The following is a 17033-nucleotide window of genomic DNA, read 5'->3' on the forward strand; positions in this document are numbered from 1 at the left end:
GAGTATATCAATTTTATTTTTAAATTTGATTTACATTTTTTCCCTCTACCAGTAAAATGTTGTAAGTATCCAGTATAAAAATATTGTTAAGATTAAATTACTTCCGTAAACCGGTACCTTTATCTCACCAGAACACGGTTGCGCTGCTTCAAACTAAAAAAAAAATAATAAAATTTATGTAAAAATAAGTTGTTTTTTTTAAAACTTCAAGAAAAGATAAAAATAAATACAATTTCAATAAATTAAAATAAATATTGAAATATATCTGTTATTATATTTAATAGAATCATATATTCTTTAATAGGGTTATCAATTTTAATAATTGAAAAAGGAAAAATAATTTAATTTATATTTTTAAATAACAAATATTATATTATTATATTTATTTATCTTATTATAAAAAGGTATATATATACATTAATATAATTTTAATATCTCCTTTCTTTTAAAAAAAATTTTTTTTTTATCTAACATAAATTATTAAAATGCTTATTATAAGAAAAGATTTTTGAATTGTTATTTTTTTTCTTTACTATTGAAAATTTTTGTAAATTTTCTTTAAATAACCAAAATACTAAATTTATTTTGTTTTATAATACTTATCTCTTTTTGTTATATTTTAAACAAATTTTAAAATAATATAATGTTAAAGAAAAGTCTAGATTATTAAATTAGTTACAAATGTACTTATGTTTTATTTTTACAATACAAAAGCATTGTTTTTTAAACTTTATTCAGTAAAATTTAAACTTTGAAATAATAGAAATTTCTCAATGTTCTAAAAAAAATATAAAATGTTGTTGTTATTTTTTTATATCTTTTGAATAAATTTCTAATGAATGTCAAAAACAAAAAAGTATACTGTAATATTGGTTTAAAAAATGAACTTAAACTCATTAATTATAATATATGTTTTTAGTTTTATATATATATATATTTATAATTTTTTTTTTATTATTAATAACTTACAAATGATACATTAAAAGCACTACATGTTTCAATGGCTTTTATTCTCCTTTTACTTGGTGACTTTTTACATTTGAAAAATTTTTTATCAATTGGAGTTGAAAGTGCAAGATTTGGCATTGGTGTTGTTTTGGCTGACAAGATGTTATTTAAATTACTCGCAATTATATCTATCTTTTTTGGTTTTATACCACTATCACCTTCTGTTGTTGAGGTTGGTAAAGGGGTTGTTACACCTAAATCACCTGGATCTGTTTTAACTTTAAATTCAAATTTTAAATCTTTGTCATCCTGTATAGCACATTGTGTCTCATCATAACAATTAGATTCTGGTGTATTTACAATTGAAACAAGAAGTAAATTAGTTCCATGTACCCATGATGCATATAATTTACTAAAAATATAATTAAATTATAAATAATTTATTTAAATATATATATCTTAAATTTAATATTATTATTTCTAATTTTTTTTTTTGCTTTAAAAAATAATTACGCATTTTCGTAAGATAATTTAAATAATTAATTAACTTACATAGCACAGTTACCATGATTTGTGCATGGTCTGTCATAAGTATTCTTTTCATTTAAACTTGGATATGTCTCATGTTTTTTATCAAAATTTGCTATAAAAAATGGTGACTCTTTTTCACATGCATATGAATTATTTTCTGTTTTTTGAAATGATGGTGTATATCCTAAAATAGATATAAATTAGTATATAATTTAAATATTTATAAAATAAAATTAAATATTTTTAAATAATAAAACATACCATTAGCTTTAGCGGCATCAAACATATTTAAAATAAATGGAAGATTAATTGTTTTAGCCAATTTGACAATACTTTTAACAAACCATGTAATTATATTTATAAAATTTTTAAGTGGTGATACTGGTAAAATACTTGCATGAGCAACTACTGGTTTTTCTTTTATACATACTGCTTGGTAATCAACAAATTTATTTACACTATAATAATTATATTTTGGGTCTGTTAATTTTTTCATTGCTGCCTCAGTAACTCTATTTACTCTACCAAACCATTTTCCAAGAACATTATCTTTATTGCGTGAATCTAATGATCCTGGTTTTAGATATGAGGAAAATGTAGTATTTCCTTTACTACTGTATATAATATAACCATGTTCATCTAATAAGAAACACCAATTATTTCGTGAATTAGGACCACAACCTATTTTATCTATTGTTCCTACAATATAATCATAATCAAATTCAATTCCTAAAACACCAACAACAGCACCATCATAATAAATTGCTTTATATGCATGAGCTAAAATTGTACTATTTTCATACATTTTATAAGCAGTTTCTTTTGTACCATCATATTGTATTTGATATTTTGGATTAATATCAATAACAATTCTTTCTTTCATTCTAACAGCTCTTTTATACCATGCTTCTTCTGTTGATTTTCTATGAAAATCTTTAATAAAATGTTTATGAAGATAATTTTGTCTTTCTGTAGTATTATCAATATCAGATAAATATTTAAAACCTTCAACATTTTCATCATAATATCTTATTAAACCTGATGGTGTAGCAAAAAAAACTAAATTTATTCTATCTTCAAGATGTTCAGCCCATTTTTGTTGCCATATTTCTTTTAAATCTTTTGTTGCTTGAGCATCTAATAATACTTGATTAACTAAATATTCTCTACTTTTACATAATTCTGGTAATTTACCAGATCTTTTCATTTCTAAAGCATAATTTTTTAATGCATCTTCTGGTGTTATATCATAATCAGAATCATTAAGTAAACAATATCTCCATTCTGGATGAATAACAAAATTTGTATTAACAAACCATGATATATCAACATTAGAATAATCTATTTTATTATTTTTATGTTCAATTCTTTTTTCATCACCTTCACCAATTGCAAAACCAATTATAAATTCAGTATTATTTATACATTCTGTATAATATTTATTTACTTGAGGATATACACGTTTCATATTTTCAACAGCATATAAAACACTCCATGTTGGTGTTTCAGTATTATCACATGTAAAAATATGTGTTTCATCCTATAAAAAAATTTTAATGAAAATAATATTAAAATTTTAACTATATTATATTTACGATAATTTTAAAAATATTATTAATATTTATATAAATAATAGTATTACAATATATATATATATATAGATATAGATATATAATACAATAATAGTACAGATTCAGAAAAATCTAAATCTTAACCTACTTCTTTAATACGATGTTCCCAACAAATATCAAATAATGGACCTGCTGGACATGAAGGTATATATGATGGGTCAGTTATATGTAACCAAGACTGTTAGAAAAATGATAATTTTTTTTTTTTAATATATATTATTTTTAAAAACTTACTAAATCAATTTTATCTTGTGATAAAACTTCAATTTCAACTAAATCCATATTATTATATCCAGATTTTAATTTTTCTGTATCTGGTTCAAAAGGTGTTAATTGTGGATGTATCACAACATATCCATTATTATCTAACATAAAAAAATGACTTTTAGCACCAATCATTGATGGTGTAGCAAATTGATTTAATTCCGTTAAAGGAATACTAACTGATGATACACCCATAACATCATCATTTAATATAACAGGATAACCAACTGTTGTAACAAATTTATTACTTACACGTTCTAATTGTATTCCACTCCAAATAGCATCTTCTTCTTTAATATTTGATGCTATATACCCTACAGATCTTGACATAACTTTTATATAATGTTGTACTTTTTCATGAACATCTGCCATATTATTAATATGTACCATAAAACCTCTATTTATACAAGCCATCCATTTTACTTGATCAAAATCAACAGCTTCTTCACCTATTAAAAATGAAAAAAATCTAACCCGCCTATCTTTATTGTATAATTCAAAAATTTCTTTATAATAACCAGGTGCACCATCAGTAATTAACATTATTGCATTATTGCAACCAATATTTTTATTTTTTGATGGATCATTCATATTAGTTATCTTAAAAAAAAATATAATATAGAAATTATTTAAAATAAAAACAACTATAAAATATAATATTTAACAATAACAATACACAATAATACATTTTTAAAATATTAATAACAGTGCAAATATTTAATACTTAACAACTATTATATATAACTTTAATATAACTAAAAAATATTTTTTGCCACAATATATAATATAACAATATATGTAAAAATAAAAAAAGAAAAGAAGAGAACACTCACATGTTCAAAATAAGCTGGATCACCACATACAACGTGATCCTCAAGAGTAAAGCATTTTTCACGTAAGCTAACATTTCCTTTACCCAAAAGCAATTCATTTCCATATTCTTCTTTTGTTTTCCATGTTAACTCATTTGTAAGCTATATATTAATTTTAATTAAAAATTAAACTAATAAAACTTTTTAATAGATTATAACATAATTTTTATTTTTCTTCTATACTTATTTTTTTTTTATTAATATAAATAAATAATAACTAAAAAAGCGTTTTACAATGCATTTTTGTAACATTTATGCTAAGCTAGGTAATATATAAAAATTATTATTAACTACATATTTATATAACTTTGAAGCATATTTTTTTTTTATATAAATTAAATGTAGCGTATTGTAAATTAAAAAATAATAATAAACAAATATTTTAATAATATATAACTTACATTTAATATTGTTGAGAAAGCTTTAGCTAAAGCTACCTCATAATCTGCTTTGCCTTCAGAAACAACTGCAGATAATTTAGATCGTAATATTTTTTTATTTCTTAATGTAGCTTGTAATAATAAATTATCGTCATCACATGTTCCTAAAAGATTAGCTGTTTTAGAAAATGGAATAATATTAAAATAATCATTATCACTTAATGTTTCTAATATTGTTTCTACAGTTTGTTTAGCTATTTCAAATCTTTGTCCTAACATTGAACCTGATAAATCTAACATTATAATAATACTTTTTGGCATTGTTGCTGATGCTAAAAACCACTCTGTATTACGACAATCATAAAGATCTAATCTTGATGGTTCATTATCAAATTTCCATGGTGATGCTGGAAAATACCTTAAAAAACCACTTTCTGAACAAAAACTTTGAAAAAATAAATCTTTAACTCTTTCTTTATTTTTTTGATAAAATTGATCAATATCTGACCATAAAACTTGCATTAATAAATCTGGTTGTCTATTATATACAGGTGTAGGAAAATGAACAGCACTAGCTTCAAAACTTGTTTTTAAACCATAAAAATTTGTATTAACATGGTACTGGAAACGTCTTGTGCTATTTATATGTATTGCGACTCTTTCAGCACCATCTTTATATACTACTGTACCATCAGAATCTAATTTTGCATTCATATATCTAATAAATTGTGAATCTGAAGGATCATTTACTCTAGTTGCATTAAGTTGTGGTAATGCTTTTGCTTGAAGACTAGATTTTGCTTGCCATGCTAATTTTGCACGATGACCCATATATTTTTCTATTTCTTTTTTTATCTTTTTTAATTCAGAACGTGGATCAAAAATTTTTGATTCAGCATATTTTTGGTACCTTTCAATTATAGAATCTGGTTGACCAATTTCTGAAAAAAATTTTTGAAAGGCATTTTCTAATTGTGTAGACCAATTTGAGACACTTAAAAATAAAAATTATTATTTGTTTATATATATATATTTTTTTCTTACCTTGAGGCACTTGGTGTTCCATTTATTAATAATATATATTGCAATATATAAAATAGTAGTATTGATAAACAATTTTTATATAAATTAATCTTCATTGCCTATTTTAAATAATAGTCTAGAAATCACATCTGAAGCTGGCGCTTTATATAACGACACCCTTAAAATTTAAATTTTTATAAAAGTGTAAAGTTTAAAATATAGTTATTATAAGTTGAAAAGTGTCGTTATAGATATAGTAGGTAGCAATTTATAAAACTAAAGAGACTTTTAGATGAATAATCTTATCAAATCTCAACATATATAATATAAACATCGAAAAAAAGATATAAGAAATATTTTGTGTTAAAATTAAATATTTAACTTTGATTGAATTAATATATTAATTTAATTAATTTTAATATTTTCTTTTTGTTATAAATATATATATATATTTTAAAATAATAAATATTATATTAAAATAATTAAATAATAAAAGATTTTTAAAAAATAAAAAAAGTTAATATATTAATATATAATATATGTTATCTATAATTTGTTACTAACAAATATTTAAAGTAAAAATTGCAATTATCAATTTAATAAAGATCAATATAATATGTTTTTTTTTTGTGAGACCAATAATGTTTATCAAGATTAAAAATAAAAATAGCATTCAATCTTGGTGAAAAATAAAACTTTTGTCTTCAAAAAAGAATATATTTTTTTTTATACCAATTCTTAATAAAACAAACACGACATAGAAATATGTAAAATGTTAACATTTAAAAATTGACCATACGAGAAAACATTAAATAAAGACGAGGGAAAATTTTTAAAAAAGATACAATTTATAGAATGATATGGTGTTGTTTGAGTAAAGTGAAATTTGATAAAGATAAAAGAAGTATCATTATTAGAAATGTCTGATAACATTTTAAATAATTGTATCGTTATATTTAACTGTACGTGAATGGATTTAAAGAAAAGTTATTATAAGTATAAGAATTTGTAAATTATAAATAAGCGTATTTGAAGTACATAGTTATACTAACATATCCTTACCGATAAGCAACACTTTAAAATGGTAAACATACTTTAATAGTTTATCATTAAATATTTGTTACTGTTTATAAAAAAAAAGTACCAAAAATTTTTTATATATTTTTAATTGTTTTAAAATATTTAATTAAATAAATAAATATTTTATTTTATACAAAACAAAAAGATTTTTATAAGTATTAAATTACTAATGTCATTGTAAAAATAAAATTTTTTGAAATAAATTATTGTAGTAAAAAATGACAATAAAATTTTTCAATAAAAATGACAATGTATTTTTACTTTTATCAATAAAAATAAATAAAGTTATTATTTTTCTTAAAGTAAACATATCAAAAATATAAATAACTAGCAATAAAGAAAAATAATATTAAAATAAAATATCAAAGAATCATAACAAAATATATTATAAGTATTTTACTAATATATTAAAATAATATAAATATTAAATCTTATTTTAAATGAAAATATTTTAAAAAAAGTGTAATATTAATTATTATATATAAACTTTATATTACGATAATAATAATAAAAAAAATATATTACTAGTTTTATTTTTTTTTTCTATAACTTTTATTTTTATACGTAAAATATTAGAGAAAACTAAAAATAGAATTATAAAATTACAAAAATAATTTAAAGTCCATATTTGTTTAATATATATAGATAGAAAACAATCTGAATATTTTAACAATTGGCCAGAATAATTTTTACAATATTGACCAGAAGCTTATAGATAACAGAATAAAAGAAGTACGGCAAATATCGACAGATTGGAAGGAGAGTGTTACGATGGCGGAGTAAGATGACAAACCCTTCTTGTATATATAATATATTACCAATAGCTTGCTATCGCCAAAATATATAGGAGGTCTGAAGAAAAGTATAAGTTGATAGTGATAAGAAATTACTAAAAAGCACAATGTTAAACTTTTTACAATATTACTATTTTTCTATAAATATTTTTCTTTTATTTTTCTCATACTTCATCATTTAAACAATTCATTTTGATATAAGTTGTTTAATTAGAACCCAATTTTAACCTCTTTTCTCATTGGTATAGCATTCCAAATCTAAATGCTTAAATTATTTTACCACTAACATATGTTTTTATTGTTATTTTATTATAAAAAAAAAAGATAATATTAAAATAAAATACTATTATAATGAGAAAAAAAAAATATTTTTTTATATGTTATAACCATATTTAGTAAAAAAAAAATAAATATGTAAGTGATATACATGGAAATATAAAATAAAATTAAAAAAAAAAAACAATTTATTTCAATTCATCCAAAAAGTAATAATAATATTTCTTTTTTGGAAAACAAATAAATTATTAGATAAAATTTTTAAATTAAATAAAAAAGAAATAGTATATTATATATATTATATATATATATATATAAGTAGCCTATGTAACAAAATATTAATATTTTAAAATAAGAAATTTGAATACTAAGATAAAATAATTTTTTTTTTATTCAAACATCATCATATTTTATATAACTAAATAAAGGTATATATGATGCAACAATATAATGAAATATAGTTATCTATTCCGTAAATCATTTTAAATTAAAAAAAAAATTAATATATATATTAAATTATTCAATATTAAATAATTTATTTAGATTTTTATGTAAAAATTTTTCTATATTTTTTTATAAAAAAAAAGAAATTAAATTTTTTAATAAATATATACTATATAATACAATTGATAAAATAACAAATATTTATATTTTTCATTAATAAACCTTTAAAGCAAAAATTTTTAAAATATTATATCAAAGATATATTTTAAAATTTGTGTCTTTAATTTAAAATCATAAATGCATAGTAATTTGTAAAAAGCCAAAGTTGCCATATATGAAAAGAAGGTTGTATAATATTTAAATTCAGGACTCCAAATTTAAGTTGACATAAATTTTGAAAACTTATATAAAAAAAGAAAATTTTAAATTTTTTATATAATATTAGTTAATTAAATGTTAAAAATATAATTATTCCTTGTCACATTTCTTGTAACTTTTTTATTACCTAGTACTATAATTATATTTAACAAAATTGGTAATTACAATTACATTTTAAAATTAAAAATATTTTATGATATTATAAATAAAAGATGCTTCAATTGAAAATTATTCTTGTTAATGTTAAAAAAAATTAGTATACTTATTTACTTAAATATTTAAAAGAAAATATTCATCTTAGTTAACTGTAAACATTTAAAATTTAAAAAAATATTTTTTTTCTTGTAATATAAATAGGTATATAAAAAAAAATTATTAAAAAATGAAAGTAAAAAAATATATATTATTGTTTAAAAAATTTTTTTTTAAATATTAATAAATAATATTTTATTCTAATAATTTTTTTTTACATTTATATATGAATATTTTAATAAACATTAAAACATTATAGAGTAGAATCAACAATATCCGTTTTATCAAATGATATTCTATTACACTGTCCTTTTAAATATATACATTTATAGAAAAAAGTTAATCAAAGATAATTATAGTTTACTTGTTTTTAATAATCTTAACATATCAGTTAATAAAAGCATAAAACTTTTAAATGATATAATAAAAAAAATGTACTTTTTTCACTTCCTTATTAAAAATATAATGAGATAAAAATTGAAAAGAATATATTATATTATAAAAAAAAAATTTTTTTTTATTTAAAATTTATATAGAAAAAAAATTTAAACTAAATTTAGTGATTAAAGATGTAATTACTATAATATTTTAAAATTACATTAAATAATTGAATTTAACATATAATGAATAAATTTTTAACAAATATCTTCTTATCTTTTAAAAAATTTTCTTTTGCCACTATTTTAAATATGTGTATTATTAAAATAAACAAAACAGTCATCAGATAAAGTGTTGTCCATCCTCAAAGTGAGAAATTAGCATTTATATATTTCAATATTTACAATAATTTTGTCCCTCAAAACATTATTTAAAAAAAAATTTTTTCCAAAAATCTGATGTTTTAGTTAAACAAACAAGACATCTCAAATTGGTTGTTGAAATAATTTGTAATACATTGTATATATATTTATATGTACAGAAGTGAATAATGAAAATAATATAAACCTTAAAAATATCAAATACAGCTGTAATTAAAAATATTTTAAAAAAATGAATAATTTGATGAGTAAAAAAAAAATTGGTATTTAGGTAGTTTAAACTAATAATAAAAAAGATTATATATTATATAAGATTTAAATAAAATTTTTAAATATTTGTAAATTGAGATATTTATTTTTATATTATTGATAAATAAATTTATAATATTTCAAATTAATTATTTTATAATTGACAAAATGAAATACTAGAAAAATTCTATTAAAAAAAGAAAGTATCACCTTTTATTTAATTCTTTATACAATAGATAATTTTTATATTAATAAAGAATTTGTTTATCTAATATTAAATAATATTGTAGACCATTAATATATAGCATTCCAGCATTCCTTTTTATTATTGTAAATAAAGTTTTTTTTTTGCATAAATATAGTAAATATCTATTTATGTGCTAAAATGATGAAGCAAATTATTGTTAAAAAATCATATAAAATATTTCTTTAATATTTTATGATATTATAAAATGTAATTGAAATTTTTAATTTAAAGAAGTCTTAAATAAATATCTTTTTTTTTCATTCCTTTTATACTATTAAAGATATTTTAAAATTATTACTTTTTATATATTTTAAATATCTCTGTGAAATTAAATTTTAACATTTTTAAACATTTTACTTAAGTATTGGTAATTTATATTATTTGAAATTTTAAGCTTTTTTGATACTTTTTTTTTGTGTATATTATATATATATTAAACTTTTTAAAATATTTTATTTTATTTATTTGGTTTTATTTTTCCGGTACCTAGAACTAAATTATTTTCTAAATATATATTAATAAGTTTGAACTTATATAAGTTAGAAGAGAACTTATATAAATATTCAAATTTTACGAAGAGTATTTAGAAAAATTGCAAAAAAGATTAGAGTTTTATTAAATTATTTGAAAAGATTTAATATTAAATTATTTGAATTGAATTGAAAAAGAATGAAATTGACTTTTGATGCCTTTTAGATTATGAAGTTGTTTATTCAAAAGATAGAGGCTCCCACTTTATAGTTTAATATTTTTATTAAAAGTGTAGAAAAAGAACATTATTTCTATTTTAAAATAAATATTTGTATTTAATATATTTTTAAAATAATGTATGATAATTAGTTCAACCTATAAATATATTCATTTTTTTTTTCTAACTCTTAAAATTGAAATTTGACAAAATTTTATTTTTCCATCTTTTAGTAGTTATTATAATAATAGTTTGTTGATTGAAATTGATTTAAAATTTTTCTTATTTTTATTTTGTCATTTATTATACATTGAACTAAGTTTAAATTGTATAGAAGATTAATGAAATTTTTTCAACAAGTTATGTTTTTGAAATTATTTATTTATTTGATGTGACATTTAACAATTTACACTTAACTTTTTTTTTAATAAAATATATTTTAAGTCATTTTTGAATGTGTGCTTCATGTTACTTGTCTCCAGTTATAATCTTTTATTTTAAGGGAAAAACGAAATTTAATCTTTTTAGTATCTTTTAAATTATTACATAAAAAGATAATTTTTTTTATGAATTCAAAGATATTTCCTCTTTTAAATATTTATTTTTTTTTATAATTAGTTTATATTCAAAGTTAAGTTAGTTTTTTTTTTTGGTAAAACCAAAAAATAGTCTTAAAGAAACAATAATACTGTTTAAGTTTATTTAAACAAATCATGTTTTATTGGACAAAACGTATTATTTAATGATATTCTAATCTTTTTTTTCAACTTTAATAAAAAAAATATGTAAGATATTTATTCTTGATAACTCATAGTTAAATTCTAAAAACAAATAAAAAATATTTAATTAAAATTTTTTTGTCAACTGAGAATACTTTTTTCACTTTATGTTTGGTAAGTTTTAAATGTTTCTACAAAACCAATATTTATGAAGTTATTTTAAAAAAGAAAAATATTTACAAATAAATTCAATTGTTTTTATAATTTTTTTATTGTTGTGAGTACATTTTTGGTAGATTCTTTTAGAAAAATCTTTTACAATTAAACTTACTTTTTTTTCTTTAAAAAATTTTTACGCATCACAATTTATGTAATTAGAATAAATAATGTATATTTTTTTTATTACATTTTTTTTAAATATATAATAGTAATAAACAACTTTTAAACATTCATATATTATTAAAATTTTTTTAATATATATTTTTTAAATTTAAAAAAAAAAAATTTTTTTAAGAAGACTTTATTTATATTAAAAATATGTTATTATTTTTCTTCTAAAACACATTAAATTATACATTTTTCTAAAATTATTCTTAATCACTTTTGATGACCATTTTAAATTATTTTCTAAAATTACAAAGTCAAAAGTTGTTATATATTTATAATTTTTTTTAGTATATTATATTGGATAATTTTATGATAAAAGAAATAAAAATATAATAAGATATAATTTATTAACTTATAACATAGCTTTAAAAATTTCATTAAAAGTAAATAAATGATACTTTTATGGTTATTGTATTATTAAATCAGAAATATATATATATTTTTTTATTACATTATCAATTAAGAATCATCATTACAAAAAAATTATCAATAAGAAAATTCTGTCATTTATATATATATATATATTGATTAAATAAATAATAATTTTAATTTTTTGTATATAAAATAAATTTAAAATTTATTGTCCTTTTTTTCTAATATATAAATGTTTTTCATGTATAATCAAAAACATTTGAATATATTTTTTCACCTGCATATACATTTTATATTATATGTCCAGCTATTATATTTGCATTTTTTACTTAATGTATAAGAAATAATATTATTATAACTATTTTTTTTATATTTTACCAATTATAATTATATTCTATATTATTTTTTTTTAATATATTATAATTATATAAAGACTATATATATATATATTAAAATAAAGACAAATTGAATTAAAAAACATTTTTTTTTTGTTTTAAATGTTTCTTTTATATATATATATTTAGATAAATATATTTATGTATATGTTAGAATTTAAACTAACTGATAAATTTAATAATATTTTTGTCAATCATCATTCATTTTAATGTTGATGTCATATATAATCATAATTTTTTAACATTATTAGTATGAATAATTTTATTTATCCATTTAAAATTAAAAATAATTTTTTATAAATAGAAAATACTTTTAAGACTATTCAATAAAAAATAAAAAATATTATTTTTGAAGATAATTGTATATGATAAAACTGAATAATTCCTTTGTTTAAAATAATTATATTAAATTTTCTAAAATAATGAATATATAATTATTTTTTAATATCAATTAAAATTTTTTGAAAAAAAAAAAAATTTTTATGTTACCTATAAATTTATTTAACGGTAATTATTAATAATTATTGTTGATATATAATATTTTATAAAAATTTTTAAATCAATGGATAATTTTTTTGCTTCAAATAATATATTTTTATATATTACACAATTGTTTAAAATCGATTTTTAAAATATTATTTAACTCTATTACTTTTTATAGAATGTAAATTATGAAGAAAGGTTAAAAAAATATATATTATTTAGATATATTATATTAATGTCATTTTATATTTTAAGTTATAATAAAAATATTTCAAGATATCTTCAAAATATGTATTTTTAATTATTATAAGATATGTCATATTTACAATCTATAAAACAGTACTTTTGTAATTTTATTATACTACCAATTACATTAAATGTGAATTATCTTGTACCCTTGAGAAAATCAAGATTAATAAAATTATATATTCATTAAAAATAAAAAGATAAAAGGTTATCAAAATAATTTATTAAAAATTTTTCTTTCGTGTCTATCTTATGTAATTTTTAATTCATAATAACAAGTACTTGTAAATATAAATTAATTATAATTCTTTTAAAAATACCCAACAATTTTTGGTTATGGCTATTTATTTATCATCAAATATTGTTATATAGTTTAAAAGATATTAAGATAAGAAGATTTTCATTGTTACTACAAAATTCTTAAGCTGTAGAAGTGCAATGTAAATGACAAATATTATTACTACCTAGTTTAACGGTAATTTACTTTCATTGATAATTACACAAAATTTTTCATTACTTTCTTTATGAAGAATATTTTGATTCCTTTAATTCTAATGCTATTTTGTAATACTAAAACCCTTTCTAATTTTCTACAATATTTTGATAACTTTTTAATTTTGTTAATAAAATTTTTTTTTATATTATTTATAATTTGAGTCTTTTTTTTTACCTAATTTATTTTTTTTTCTTGCTTTTATATTTAAAGTTAAAAAAGTAATTATAGATTATATATTTAAAAAAAATGACGACATTAGAAAATTTAAGTAAAAAAAAAGAAAATAAACTTTCAAAAATACCAGATATAACATTTCCATTAAAAAAATCTGTTAGTTCTGATATTCAACGACTTCTAAAAATGGATAATGATGATCCAGAATACATTAAAGAAATGCAAAGACCAGCAACAATAAAAGTATGTTTTTTTACAATAATAATTTGTTATATTTAAATAATTTTAAGCAAGATCTTTCTGATATGGAACGTCGTAAGCGTGTTCATCAAATTTTAAATTCCAAAAGATTTTGTTCACAATTAGAATCTGTTATAAAATTTGATGCTTTCAGTAATATAAGTGATGGTGAATTAAAAGAATATAATAAATGTAATCATTATGCATACCTTGCAAAAGCATCATATTTTCATGTGCCTGGAAGTTTATTAAATACAGATCAAAAAATATTTTTACCAGTAGCTGATTTATGTCCCAACAAACAATATGATAAATATGAAATAAGTGTCCGAAACAAATTAGCATCATTATGCCGGTTAATTGATTATTTTAAATGGAATACTAGTTTAGATAATCATATATCTTTAAAACTTAATACAGTATCATCAGAAACTGATTCTGATAAAGAAAAAGAAATATGTTTATTGATGAATTCAATAGATCTTATGTTTCATGAAGTTACAGCATCATCATTAATAAAAATAAATACAAAAAATTATATTATTGATGGTGGTACATCTCTTTGTGGTATTAATCTACCAAAATATGCTATACAAGCTGCTATATATGAAGCAAGAGAAGATATAAACTGTATAATTCATCTTCAAATCCCAGTTGTAACAGCTGTCTCATCAACAAAATTTGGATTATTACCAATTTGTCAAGAAGCAATGATAATAGGAGAAGTATCCTATCATGACTATATAAGTTATCTAGAACCAGAAAAATTTAAAAAACAAATAGCAATAGATTTAGGGAAAAATAATGTTTTAATACTAAGAAATAATGGTTTTATTGTTTGTGGTGGAACAGTTGAAGAAACAATGTTCTTAGTTTATAATACTGTTATAGCATGTGAATCAATGTTAAAAACTCTTCGTGTTGGTACTGATAATATAATATTACCAGATGAAAAGGTAGTTAGAAGAATTTATGATGAAGCAAGATATAAACATCGAGTATTAACTAAACAATTAAATGGTCAATTGATAAATATACCAAAAAATATTTATAAAATAGGTGAATTTGAATGGAATGCATGGATGAGAGTTTTAGATTGTATTGGTCATAAAACAGGTCATATATATAAAAATGATCAAAATAAAATAAATAAAATATCCATAAGTAATAATAATGATAATGATGATGATATTACTATACCACCAGCTTCAGTATCATATGGAAAAGTTAATGAGAATGATTCTCAAGCATTAACAGCATATAAAATAAGTTTAATGAAAAAAGAACAAGAAAAAATTAGATGGTTAAATTCACCAAATGTATATCAAAAAATAAAAGTACTAGAAAAAGGTGTTGATAATCCTAAAGTTATAACTAAATGGATACAAGATGTGAATCATGAATCAGGTGTATATGAAACACCAATATCATTAAATCAAAGTAATCAGTTTATAACTATAAATAATGGTTACAAAGAATTTAAAACTAAGCAAAAAGAAATGAAAGAAAGTAGATTACAAGGATTTAAAAATGCTGGACCAAAATCGCAAATATTAGATAATTTAAGACATAATGAAATTTGTAATAATATTAATACAAATGATAGTGAAAAATACAATAAATTTCAAAAACCAATAAATGTAGGATCTGCATCTAAAGGAATTATTGATAAAAAATATCAAAATCATGGACAGATATATAATCAAGTTTACTCACAAAATCCATTTGCTATTGAAACTGACAAAAGTCTTCAAGAATACATTGATTTTTGTAATAAAAAATCAGAAATAATACGTAAACATGTTGACAAAAAAATATTAAATAGAGAATTGTCAGATAGTTGTAGTGATTGTGATGAAGCTTCTTTAATGGAAGCCGTACAAGAGTATCGAAGATCATTAACTTCTCCACAGTCAGAAGAAGATAGTTCAAAAAACGAAAATTTAAAAAAAAATAAGACAAAGTATAGTTTACAAGATACAAGTAATATTTTATCTATAAATAATGTTGAAAAAAATAACAATTTTTCAAGTAAGCTTTAAAAAAAAATTAATAACACATTTCTAACTAAAACACTACAATGAACTAATTTACTTGCTTTATACCTAAATAGTACTATAGTTTTTTAGCTTAAAATATAATTATTAATAATAATAGTTATTTAAAAATAATGATTCAATAATATTATATAAATGCACACAATTAATTGCTTCATAACATTTTAATGTGTTTGCTATTTTATTTGACATTGTAGTAACAATATAATTTTTTACAGATAATAGGAAAGAAATTCGAAGTTATTCAAATGTAATTGAAACATACATTTAGCATTTGACAAATTCAATGTAAAATAATTTTTTTCTTTTTTATTGAGATAATATTGAAAGTAATGATTTTTATATTTGTAGTAATTAAATATTTTTATTTTAATCACATTGTAGTACAAAAAAAATATGGTTTATATTAATTATAATATATTATTAATAATTTTAATTCAGGAATATTTTCAAATTCTTCAAATATTACAAAATCTGTAAGTTTTATTTATTATTAGTAATTTTTTAATTTTTATTATAAAATTTTATAGGAAAAAAATCAATCTTCAAAGAAAGAGAAAAAAACAAAGAAAAAAAGACTTAGTATTTTTTCTTTTGGAAAGAAAAAAGATTAATATATATTATAATAATATTTTATATTTCTTATAGA

The 17033-nt window shown here is 18.8% G+C and overlaps 2 protein-coding genes across 2 annotated transcripts; one reads left to right on the plus strand and one right to left on the minus strand.

The window, feature by feature from the left end:
- Positions 1–45: 45 nt before the first annotated feature.
- On the minus strand, positions 46–5765 carry SRAE_X000126300 (von Willebrand factor, type A domain and Cache domain and VWA N-terminal domain-containing protein; the record flags this gene model as incomplete). Its single annotated transcript, XM_024646985.1, has 8 exons — positions 46–153; positions 970–1360; positions 1501–1663; positions 1741–3019; positions 3345–3974; positions 4208–4348; positions 4648–5620; positions 5671–5765. 8 exons carry the CDS (start codon positions 5763–5765, stop codon positions 46–48), a joined length of 3780 nt encoding a protein of 1259 aa, XP_024498727.1.
- Positions 5766–14159: 8394 nt separating this feature from the next.
- Positions 14160–16998, plus strand: SRAE_X000126400 (Protein hu-li tai shao; the record flags this gene model as incomplete). The annotated part of the gene is made up of 4 exons (XM_024646996.1): positions 14160–14330; positions 14378–16358; positions 16826–16860; positions 16915–16998. 4 exons carry the CDS (start codon positions 14160–14162, stop codon positions 16996–16998), a joined length of 2271 nt encoding a protein of 756 aa, XP_024498728.1.
- Positions 16999–17033: the final 35 nt, after the last annotated feature.

This window comes from Strongyloides ratti, scaffold srae_chrx_scaffold0000002, assembly GCF_001040885.1.
Source record: "Strongyloides ratti genome assembly S_ratti_ED321, scaffold srae_chrx_scaffold0000002".
NCBI lineage: Eukaryota > Metazoa > Nematoda > Chromadorea > Rhabditida > Strongyloididae > Strongyloides > Strongyloides ratti.